The sequence below is a fragment of the Ambystoma mexicanum genome, chromosome 4p (assembly GCF_040938575.1).
Source record: "Ambystoma mexicanum isolate Mex_15411 chromosome 4p, UKY_AmexF1_1, whole genome shotgun sequence".
Taxonomy (NCBI): domain Eukaryota; kingdom Metazoa; phylum Chordata; class Amphibia; order Caudata; family Ambystomatidae; genus Ambystoma; species Ambystoma mexicanum.
In genome coordinates this window covers 536,777,701-536,790,282 of record NC_090927.1, presented here as the reverse complement: position 1 = coordinate 536,790,282, position 12,582 = coordinate 536,777,701, and the positions used below count along the sequence as shown (strand labels likewise).

Sequence of the window (12,582 nt, the reverse complement as noted above, 5' to 3'; positions counted from 1 at the left end):
AACTCTTAATTGTGTGAATTAATGAGGGTTTTACTTGCATCAAATACTGCAAGCAGTATTTTTATAAACATGTCCTATGAAACGTAATGGGAAAACTGACAAAGCATAAGCGATGCTGTTGAAATGTTTACAGTGTTGAGCTGCACAAGAGTTTCCAATAGTTCATTCCAGGCTTCAAGTTGATACCGACTTTTTAAACATTTCTTTAAAATCAATGTTTATTTTGTTTTTCTACAAAGTTGCACATTTCAACAACTGTCTTATTGATGCTTGATGCGTCGTTCTACTCTACATGCTCTGGAATGCAGCCATTTCACCTTACAGCGGAGGGGTCAAGGAAAGATATTCAGTGTTTTCTTTTATGTCTTGTGTGGTCATCACAAAAGCTTGACATCAGTTATCACACCAGCTGCCCAATTTCTGACTAGCTCTGTACACTTTCACCTGAGGTTTTAGAAAGCTATGAAACCTAATATAGGTAGACATGTTTTTCATGGGTAATGCAAACTAGTTGACATTTATTTGCACTGGATACATGTATAGTGCTGTATTTCTTGATTTAAGTTCATGCACTTGTTTGGTGCTGCATGGTAAAGTAGTCTAAAAGTAAATTCATTGATGGTCTATCTTGAAGCAGCCTACCTACGTTCATACATCACGGAGGTCTATTAAGTAAAGAGTGAGCTGGCCAAGTGTAAAGATATTTGTAAAGATGAACTTCTGCACAGAGACATTTTACACCTTCTTTCTTCAATAGGTCCAGGGTGCCAGTTTCAGGGGCTGGAAAGATGTGACTTCAATTTTCAACAAGGATGATGAAAAGCAACTCTTAACGGGATCTAAATCTCCAAAATCTAGAGGGTAAGTGCTAAATTGCTTCTTTGTTATGTGAGGGAGGCATGGTATCACAAGTAGACACTGACACACGAGTTGCAAGTTTCAAAACCTTTATTGATCTAAAAGGTGTTGGAAAACTCCTATCTTGCCCTATAACTAAGATGGGGGTATTCTCGACCATCAAACAAAAAGTAAATCCAGTCCTAGTCGGTGCTTAGTCAAAATAAAATGGCCTATACTAATAAACCTAATGCCCTCCCTCTTTCTAATACAATAAATGTGTAAAGGTAATGTGTAATGCAAAAAGGAAAAATCAGTGTTCAAAAGAAATGTCAGTATGGCTGAGTTAACTCCCTTCCCCACGTTTTGTAGCACGAGGTAAGGTGGCTCACTTGGACCTTGCGACACACTCTGGCTTCGGACACGAGGATGCAGTTTGTTTAGTTGACCAGAGCCCACTTGGCATTCCAGGAAAGGTCACTAGTTTATCCACTGGACCTTTCTGTTTTCTCTCACTCCTTTTATCTTTTAACACAGTTCGACAAAAGTTTGTTTCCTTTTGGTAACCACAATTCAGTATAGGTTTCCCTCTGCCGGGCTCAAGCATTCCATCACTTTCTTTCCGCTGACGAAGACTTGAGTAACTTGAGGCTTTTTCTCCTCGGCATGACCACTTAGTCCTTCTTTCCTCAAACAGCACTTTTTCTCTCCTACACCAAGGCCTCTTGTTAAATGTAGTTTCAAGCACAGTACTTATTTCAAAGTTTAAAAATATCTCTCACATGCAGGTTTTCCTCTGCCGGGATCAAACCTAACCGTTCAAATCCTGCATCTCAGTTTGTCTCTTCTCGTCGCTTCTACGGCATCAGACCTTTCACAGCGTCTTTTGATTGGGCAATCTTCTTTCGTCGGACCACTCTGTTACTTTGCATCTTTAATTTACAGTTCTTTACAATGCTTTGCTTTCTCTTGTGTTTTATCGGCACACGCACAACCTTCATTGTCGGATACTGTTGCCGTTACGTTTCATTTAACAGAGACTGGAATTTCATTGCTTTCAACTCACCGGCTGTGTTAATTAATTTGTGTCTTTTGCGGCTTTGATCCTGAAGTCAAGGCTGATGCCACAACTGCCACTGAACCTCCCCAACTCTGCTGTTCACCCGGGATTGTGGTTGGCATCGTTGAAACACAAGAGGTTTGTCTCTTCTCTCTAGCTGGGCTTCCTTGCGCAACCTTCAAAGCCCTTCGGAGATAACAATCTCTCGCCGGAGTGTCCAAGGTTTCTTCGTACCTCGGTTCTGTGTCTCCGCCTGTCGCTGTGCTCCACCTGGTTCACCGTCACCCTGGAAGAACTGCTCCTTCTCGTGCATCGCCTTGCTCAGGGTGTGTCTGTGTTCCACCTTTTTAACCATTTGGGGAGAGCTAATAGGTACCAAGTATATGTAAATAAGATCAAGTTTCTGGCCCTGCCTGATCTTATTAGTGGGACATGTCCAATGTATTGCACGGGTGGTACTCCTTCTAGCCTCAGAGCTCCTCTTCCTCGACTCAGTATTTGTGTAGGAAAGGGGGCTGGGGGGAATCTGGGAAGTTGGAATATCCTGTAAAATAGGATGGGACAGGGGTATTAAGAAAGGGGGGGATACCATGTCTCGCTATCAGGCGTTCCTCCCCCACTCCCCGAGTACCCCTCACCCAGATGATCCTCCCGCACTTGTCCACCCTCAGGGTCTGGATCTAAAGGCGATGGCCATGCCCTGGCCACCTTCAGGTTTCACTGCCTAGACCCCGGGGGAACACTTCATTGTTCCCCGGGGTCTAGGCAGTAAAACGCCCTCTGGATTTTCAGTTACATATCATTCGTGTGGTGCCTGTACCTGTGAAAATTCAGTTTTTAATCCTTGTCTCCACTTGTCGGAGTTGCTTGCTTTTAACCTGTTGGGGTCAGTTTTAAAATGAAATGCCCATCACACCTGGCAGTAAATTAAAAAAAAAATAACGTTTAGACACATTTCTTATTGCTTCCTCGAGTGTGTGGTAAGGGAATTAAACTTTGTCGCAGATGAACTGTTGGTGAAATAAAAATGATAGGTCTTCACGTTTTTCATAATAGGTCTAGCGTGGCTCAAGTTGGTGGCGACATATAGGTCCAACTTGTGAGCACTCCTGCCCTGTCGGCTTTATCTACCACCGACACTATCAATGCCTGACCAGGGTGGTGATTGTCCCTCAGTCAAAGCTGAAGACCAAGATACAGTTGAGCTCTGCCTTGTAGTTTGAATGCTGGCTGAGCAAAAATTCACAGACCCTTTGCTGCATTGTTCACTTCACAACTGTTGATGGCAGAGGGTTGAGATGTGCCAGGGTGTGGAGTGTACTTAAAGATTGAGGCAGGGGAGAGTGGTTGTTTAGAGAATAAGGTGGATGTGGATTCAAATGCCAGCAGGACTGAAGAGGAAACAAGAAAGATGGAACCTGCTTTTATTGAGCTATGAGTAACAGTAGGTTGGACTGCAGAAGAGGAGGCTGGCACCCACAGACCCCTTACTGGAGTCTCGATGTTGGGCAAACTCACCCTACAGGTCCTAATAATGAAAAGGAAAAAGAGTGAATGTACAATTTTTTTTTTTAAATTCTCAGCCTAGCAGAATATCTTTAAAAAGCTGGAGTTCCATACGCTCCTTATTTTTTAAAATTCTTTATATGGTCAATGCAGCAACATTCGCTCCTTATTTTACCAGCCACAGTCCCCAAGGAAGGAGATGCCACTTTGGGCATACAATACTGCTCATAGTGGTAGCTGAGCCTGGAACTGGACACTTTTCCAGGGAAGTTGCAGATGCCCGGCAAGATAGATGTGGCATTTTGTTGGCCTCTGAATAAAAATGTTGTGCACCCCACCGGGAATTGATAGATTTTCAAGACCAACGATCTAGAAAAGACCCTGGCCAGGGACTTGGATTTGGAAATATGCCCTCATCTTCTGATACCTGTCCTCACTGTGGGGGGTATGGCAATAACTAGATGAAGCCCTGATATGTTAAGCACCATTCCCCCAGGAGTTGAGATCCTGCGGATTGCTTTTGAGCTCACATACAATTATACAAAAGATAACCGTATGAGGGACCCTCTCTAGGCTATTTGCCTGACCCTTCATTTTCTCCCTTCAAATCTCTTGTTTGGAAACCCCTTGCCACCACCTTTCTGGATAATGTTGTGGTGATTAGCACTGTGGCTTCAGGAATTTGGACAGGCATATTTTAGCATGGAGGGCAGCTTGAGACTTCAAGGGACTAAGAGATGAGACGTCTAAAAGATTGGGGATAATGGAGGCAGATGTGAGTGAGACTAAAGTATTGTTGAAGTGTGGGGAGATTGGGCTTGCCTAAAGCACTTCCCACCACCAAGCTCAGATGGGTTGGAGATAGGCCAAGTAACTTTTTATCTGTTATTTCACTAAATAACATGTGGTGATTAGATTAAAGTATTCGATTTTTTTTCGTATTAGGAAGTGTGCATCTCTGTTCACTTAATTCCAAGAGCTACAATATGAGAGTATTCATATAAATGTTTAAGAAAAATATAAATATGTTTTGACAATATATATGTTTGCACCTTTTTGTCTCGTAGATATTTTCACAGTAATGCACTTTTAGATGTTTTTGCAACTTAGGACAATTTCTTCCAAACAGTGATGCTTCAATTGTTGTCTAACTCGACCTGATTTCAAATCATTGGATAACAGCAATATAGCAGACGTGTGTTTTTGTTTCTTTCTCTATCATTTATTGATGATAATAAATAATATATGCAAACAAGAAATAAATCTTTACCCTAGGACCACCCCACGCCCCCCCTTGTTTGCTTCTATAGCTGTTTCCCAGTTTCTATATGAGTAGGGACACACCCTATGTATAAACACAAACACTCTGGCATGCATTTGAAATTTATTTTTAGGTTTGTGTAGATTGTATATCATTAGGAGACATAAACACATTTTTGATTAAAGCCTGTTTGTGTCTTCCACAAAAGACAATGACAACGGCTTTAGAAGGGGGACTGGTATTTTGCAAAATAGTTTGCTAAAAAATGAGACTAAATAAGGACCTGGACGGACTCGAACATTGCGCAGTGTTACTACTGCTACCTCTGTTCTACAACTTTCTTTGCTTGACACCATCTGATTCACAGTACTGTCTCCACCGCCTGGTGTCGCAACCTCTTCACTACTGCTAGCAGCTTCTGATATTCTCGCCTTTTCCTCACTACTGCTACCAACACTGCTATCTTCTTACGTTACCACGTCCTCGGAATGCCAACTTCAGCTCCTCCAGTCACTGATGTCATCAGCTCACTTTGCCTCTGTCTCCTAAACATCTCCCTCTCTCAGCATCTTTATCCAATTCTTTTCCACTCACCATTGTAAGGAAGGCATGATATCAACAGTAAGACACACAAGTGGCCACAGTTCAAGGGTGTTTATTGAACTTCAAAAAGGGTATGATAAATTTAATCTTAAATCTACAGATGGGAGCAAGCTACGACCATGAAATAACGCAGTCCTAGCGGCGTCTTGTCAAAATAAAAAGGCCTATACTAAAAAAGCTATTGCCAATCCTTACCTCTAAATACAAATAGTGTGGGGGATAATGTTATGAAAAAGAAGTGTTCAAAATGATATGTTGGGATGTTCAGCCCGTTGGCCTCCCTTCCCTATGTTTTCAGCACAGGACAAGGCGGTTGACTCGAGCGTAGCATAGTCCTACTCCTACGTCCTGTCTCTTTTCCTCCATACTTGTGGGACAATCCGCACATCGGGACGGGACCGGAGCACTTTTTGAGCATTAAAAATAAAACGTTTGTCCTTTTATTTTTATGCGGGGCCACCGCACGTGACCGTAGCCCACCCTCTGGAGCTCTGTCCCGCACATCGCCCTTCAGTCCTTTTCTCCGCACGGTCGGGGTCGGACGCACTTGCATCACAGGGAATATTTGTATTTTTGTTCCCTTGTCCTTCATTCCTGCTCCGGTTCCGCGGCCATCTCTTCCTCCGTCTATGCCGGAGCATCTGGGATTCGTGTCCTGTTCCTCCTGCGAACGTCGCTTTTCTAGGGCGGATCCCCACTCTTTGCCTGGAGTGCTTCAGTCTGGAACACCATTGGGACATGTGCTTCTGCTGCGACTCCCTTTCCGTCTGGGCACTCCAGCGTCGTCTTGTCAGGTGGGAAGAGGTGTTCCAATGCGCTGTTCCACCACATTTACAACAGTTCATCGAAGAAAAAAGGAAACGGCTGGTAAATTCGTTCCTTTTCAGGGCACCCCAGCTAGGGGACTCCTTTCTGGGGTCTGGGAGGGGCTAAAGTGGCCCTATCACCATGGATTCCCCTGAGGTGTCCCGAAAGGGATCTAGCAGGCGCTTTGAAGTTTCCTCTAAGGTCCCCTGCAAAGGGGCTGCCAAAACCGTATCTTCTTCCGAGGTTCCCCTTTTAGGGGCTAAAGCTAGGCCCAGTACTTTGAATGGATTGTGTCCTCCAACGTATTCCACATCTTTGACATGTAATGTCCACAGCTGTGCTGCTTCGGAAATTTTTCGGCAGAGGGCGGCCTGCGTTGATGGTGCTGGGTCGATGTCCCCCGAAGGCCTCCGTCAGCGGTGACGTCATTGGATGTTATAAGTAGCACACACAGCGCCCGTAGCCTCGGTTCAATTGTTTCCACAAACTTGTTTGCTTCGAGAACTCAGCGCGCCTCATGTTATCTACTACAATATCGTCTTCTTCTACCCTTCCGACCCCGCGGTCAGGCTTCAAAAAGTGCTGGGACTGGAAGTCCAAGATATCCACCACGGACCCGCACCGTATCTGTTTGTGGTGTCTGGGCGACAGCCACGACATGGACGACTGCTCTGTTGTTGACTGCCAATGCCTTGCGGGAGCGTAAGGGGAAGTTGCAAGTAGGTCGGGTGTCCAAACCCCATAAATCCAAAAAGACTACTGGTCTTTCCACCAACGACTCTCCCTGTCGGAGGGAGCCGAGGGGATCTTGGTCCCAGAGTGGTTCTCGCCACTCGTCCTCGTCGAGGCACTCCTGAATGCAGCGTCGCCAGTCGCCTTCCCCATCCTCGCCGGATGATGGCTCTGCGGGGAAAGTGGCTTGCCCCACTAAATCCTCTATTCCGGAGGAGTGGGAGGCATTCAGGAAGAAAATGTTGGAGATTTTTCAATCTCAGGACACTGTTCCATCCGCGCCTTCGGTTGAAGATGGCAGCGAACGGTCTCGGTCCGACGCTCGTGCGCCTTCGGGCCCAGTCAGTCGGTGCGATAAACATCGGGAACCGTTGTCCCATTCGGACAAGGCTCCGGGAGATCGCCATAGACGTGCCGGATCCAGGTAGCGATCTTCGTCCCGACAAAACCGTCGGTCTGGGAAGGCTTTGAGGAATGCGTCGGCGCTGTGTCCATCGAGTGCGGCTGTCAGGGCCTTGCCCTCGGCACCCTTGTCGACGCTGAAGCCGTCGGCACCCTTGACACCATCGGGGCCTACAGGCCTAAATTTGCCAGTGGAGGCCCCTAGAGCTGTGAATCCTCAGAGAAAGGCTCTGTCTAAGACTTTGAGGCCTATTCTTGACTCCAGGTCTGCTCCTGTACCTAGGAAGGAGTTCTTTCATTCTCAATAGAACATATATGAGTATGAGGAGAGGTCTGATGTGGAGTTGGAGCCTTTTGATGCTCCTGGTGACACTCCTGAACCTCCTGACATGGTCTTTTTTGAGGACAGTCAGATGGAGGATCTGCGTCAATCTTTACATGAGCCTGTGGCCTGGACACATCTCCTGAGATGGAGTTTGGTAGGCCAGAGACCTGGGGCTCATGCTGAATCCTCCTATAGGAGGTTGATGTCTAGTTACGGAGTACCTGGGGTGGTGCGGCCCTCCAGTTGAATTGGATCAGGATGACCTGATTGACATTTTAGATTAGGGTCCGTCCACTGACCCAGTGTTGCCTTTTCATATGGCATTACAGAAAAGGGTGGATGCTACTTGGAACACCCCAGAGTCTCTTCCAGCTGTCAACAAGTGATTGACTAAGAAATACTGCCCATCCAGTAGCGACCTCAGCTACCTATCCACACACCCCACTTCTGAGAGTTTGGTAGTTCAGGCGGCCACGGCCACCTCGAGGCAGGCGGCGTATCCTACCATCCCTTCAGATAGGACAAGTGCTTCAATGGATGGGCACGCAAGGTATTTTTGGCTGGGAGTATGGCACTTAATTCGGCCAACTCCATCTGTGCCTTAGCCAACTTTTTGCACACTCTGTGGAATTGTCTCTGGCGGCTGAGCATATTCCTGAAGGGGAGGAAAGGGATGGGTTCCTTGCTATTGTGCGGGATGGCAAGGATGCCATGTGTGAATCCCTTCAGTCTGGGTTGGAGACGGCTGATAGTGTCAGCCGGTCCATGGCTGCGAGCACCGTGAAACGCAGGTTTGCGTGGTTGCGGAAGTCTGGTTTGCGCCGGATGTGCAAGCCCGTCTTCTCAACATGCCCTTTGACAGTTCTCATTTGTTTGGCAGCAAGGCTGACGAGAGCCTTGAGAGGTTGCATACCTCCAAAGCAGCTGCTAAATCTTTGGGCGCAGCTGTGCGTCAACCTCTGCCTTTTCATCCTAGGGGACAGCAGTGGGGGGGTTGCTTTCGTTACTTCTCCTCTTTTGGTAGAGCGAGAGGAGCATGCAGTCAAAGAGGCCACCGTAAAGGTCCTCATGGTGGACAGGGAAGAGGTGCCAAATCCGCTCAAGCAGCTGCCTCTGTCTTCAGGCGCCGCCACTCAAACAGCTATGAGGCCAGGTCTCATTGTTCGCTGGTTGGGGGCAGACTGTTTCAGCATCTCGAAGAGTGGCGAGCCATTACTTCAGATGCATGGGTTCTGGAAACAATAACCCACGGCTACTGCCTACCCTTCCTAAATCAGCCTCACAGCAATCCACCGGGTAAACTCTTTGAAGATTCCGGATCCGCTCCTTGTGCAGGGAATCTTGACCCTGCTGGAGAAAGGCGCTATAGAACTAGTACCTGTGGCGGAGAGGAACAAGGGCTGGTATGCCCCATATTTTTTGATTCCCAAGAAAGACGGAGGACTGCGACCCATCTTGGACTTGCGTTGCTTGAACAAGTTCCTCAGAAAGGACGAGTTCAAGATGGTCACTTCTTTCTCAGGTCCTTCATGTAAAGACTGGAGGGGGGGGGTCTGTACTTCTGCTCTCTATATGGCAGAGGAGAGGACACCAGCCAAGATGCTCTATTATTGGTACGTGGTCGAGCAATCGAGGCCTAGCTTCTCAGTTGGTGATGCAGGCTGGTTCTTAAGTATAGTGTAGTCCCCAAACACCCACAAAGGAATGTCCGCACACTGTATTAGTTAAAATAGTCTTTATATAATTAATATTCCAGGTTATGTACAATATCACGATAACTCACTTTGTACTCGGTTATCTATAATGGCAAAAATATACAGTTCAACGTGGTACCACTATTACTATTAGATCTCATTAAAGTGCATCAATTGTACGGTTAAATGTCACACAAATAAGTTTGTAAAAGAAGCCAACAATAGATATAAGAGCAAAGCAGTTGGTTAGAACAATTGGCAGAATACTGGCCCTGCTACTTAGACACAGTTCTGTGTGGAGATTGTTAGGCAGAATCCTGGCCAGTTCCCTTAGGGAGCACTACACAAGATTAAGACTACAGGTGAGAGCAATAAATCCTTTGGTATCAGTCTGTACCACCGCGATTTAGTTGGTAGCTGTGGCTGAGCAGTCAGATTTATCTCAAGAGGGAGATGAGCAGTATTCCGGGTTTACACAATAGGCCTACAGTACTATGGCACAAGGAAACTCTGACCAAAGCTTTGTATTAAAAAGTAGTTATATATTTATTTGATACACTTCTAATAAAACACATGTATCACAGTCATCAAGCAAGTTAAATTAAGTCAACGGAAAAATGTACACACTCCCTAGTTAAATTGTAGGCCAAGTGAACCAGAGTGAAAACTGAGCAAAACGGCACAGTGAAAACTACACACAAGGGATTATCTAACAATTCCTTACAAGGGAGGTAAAGCACAAGTTATTCAGAAATAGTTTCCTACACACCCTAGCAACACTTTCCATAAGTTTGTGGGCCAGTTTAAGCAAGACAGGGCATCAGTATAGGGAATACTTAAATGAAAACTGAGCAAAATGGCATTTCACAAGGTTTAAAAATGGGAAGGAAAGGGTAGTTGTAAGAATTAGGTGCACCACACAGTTCTAGATGAAAATAAATCTAAAGAAGGCAGGTATAACAAATGTGACCAGAGTCAGTAGGGCTGTGCCAAAGTCAGTTGGTACAGGGCAAGGGCCCAGGAGCAAAATGTTCTCTTAGCTGCAGTCAAGTCTTTGGTTAACGATTTTGTAAAGGTGGATGTTGAAGTTGAAAAGACATTGTTAAGAGAGAGGGGCGGTCAACCCAACAGGTAGGTAAAGGATTTAAAACACCTTTAGTGCTACCCCGAAGAAAGGGCGGCCTGGTGGAACAATGTACCTTTAGATGGAGAAGTGGCTCCTGCGGTGGCGGTTGTTCCTGCAGTTCGGGTGATCCAGCAGAGGAAGAGAGGCTCTCGTCGTGGAGGAAGGCTCGAGTTACTGCACTACCCAGGGATGAAACCAGCCGCGGTGCTGCCCAACGAATAAAGGGTACGCTCCTTTAAATCGCGGTCTGGGTGGACTGGTTCCTGGCTATCCGGCCTCTGTGTACAGGGTACGGGAGATTCGACCAAGGCAGGTCCGGCAAGGCGATTGGCAAACTGGTTGGCCTCACCAGCTCAAGGGAAGAAGGCTCTTGCAGGTAAAGATCTTCTCTCGTTGTGTGGAGAAAAGTGGCGATACGCTGCAGCAGGGCTTCACCGGTGGTTGTCGTTGCCGATGTCTTTGGCTTCTCTCCTCTTCGGCTTCTTAGTTCCAGTGGCGACGTCTTGCTCTTCCAGTCCTCTGGACCCTGCTTTTATGCAAAAAGATCCCCATTCATACAGCCTAGCTGTCACTCACACAGTGGAGTGGTCATCTTGGCGGGAGACCCTCCAGCCTATCAGGATAGTGTGTGACATGGGTTGCTGAGGCAACCCTGTCCAGGGCTCCTACTCCCCCTCCCACACAATGGACCCACCCCAGACTCGGTGGCGCCGAAAGGAAGGCTTCTCGGCAGAAGCCCGCCAAAAGGACGAACAAAGGATCCCCGACCGGGATTAGGAGTTTAGAGAAAGACACAAGAAAGACGTTATATTAAAGTTCTGGCAATAAAAACCTACCGGAGTAAAGTTCATATTAAAATACACCGGCGGTATGTTAGAGGCTGTCAGAAAAAGTGGTAGCCTCGAACAATGGGAAAATCCCATAGGGAAATATTTGCGGTCGAATATTTACAGTAGTAACCACTGCCACCAGCCAGAAACTTTTGAGAGAGGGACTGTACGGTCCCCTCTCGAAAGTGAACATAAGGGAAAAACTATTAACCCTTTCTGGTACCTCCATAGTAAGATGGTTTGTACTGATTTAGTTCATAAAAATTGACTAGTAAAGTCAATTGGGACTTAACATGCCCTGGGAGACAGTCAGTCCCAGGGTATGGAGTCTATGTTTGGGGGTTGCTACGACACCCCTGTGTCACTGCACTGAGGGTGCTGTGTAACACATGTGAGTAAAGATGGTTTCTATGGGGGTGTGAAAATCCCATAGACATTAAACACAAAAATAGCCTAGAACACACATAGCAAAAATGCCTAAGAGTGGGGAAAAAAAGTCTCACTCTTAGCAGGACAAAGAAACAAACCCTTCAAATCCAGCAAAGCTGCTGGGGGACTCTATAGGTAAGGGAAATTAGCCATAAAATGAGAATTCTCCCTAAAAGAGATCTCCCCACCTGGGCAACCTGTAGAATAAAGATATATCACAAGCCTATATAATATTCACAAGAGTCTTTCCAATAGTTCAGCAACTCCGAAGTACCTGGTGTTGTAGAGTTCCTTGTCGGGAAATCGACGGCCCTTCTTAAGTGCACTCCCTTTAAGGCAGGAACCACAGGTCGTCGAACGTCCGGCGATGAACACGGTGGTGAAGTGGCAGCTTCATTCCTAGCGGTGCTCATCGACAGGGAAGCGTAAATGTCCTGCAAGGAAGAGGTGTGCGGGGCACCTCGATGTCGATAGTTATTCAAACTGTTTGCGGTCCAGAACTGTGGCCCAGCAAGGGCGGCGGGTCATCAGTGTCTCTGTGGTCTTTGGGTGGCGGGAATCCCACCGGGGGATGCTCCTCGGCGCATCAACGGCCTTGCCTTCTCTGGCGGGATAAGGCGGGCAGCGGTGCAGGCGAGAGCGTCCTTTGGATCAAATGAAGTTCTTAGGCAACGGGAGCACGGCGGCTCCGGTCGCCGACGGTGGCGGACAGCAGTCCGGGCACTTCTCTTTGGGATTCTGCGGCAGTACCCGTCTGTCTACCAGGGACCTTTGGCAAAGATCAGCTGGTGCACGATGGTCCCTCGTAGCTCGGGAAGAGGGCGCCTTACCAGGTCCTCTCTGGGTCAGTCCTTGGAGACACAGCAGCTTTCAGATTGATGAAGAAAGGCAACAGCAATTCTTCTCTTCCAGCAGGGCTTCAAGGTCAAGCGTCAGTTTCACTCCAGTTACTCTTCAGCTTCTGAACACG

At 46.9% G+C, this 12,582-nt stretch overlaps 1 protein-coding gene across 1 annotated transcript in view; it reads left to right on the top strand.

Annotated features, from left to right (window-relative positions):
• The window catches only part of TDRP (testis development related protein), a 615,149-nt gene that overhangs the window by 481,558 nt on the left and 121,009 nt on the right, over window positions 1-12,582 (top strand). The window contains exon 4 of the mRNA XM_069606081.1: window positions 758-861. Coding sequence (XP_069462182.1) covers window positions 758-861 — 104 coding nt within the window. The remainder of the gene's footprint in view (window positions 1-757; window positions 862-12,582) is intronic.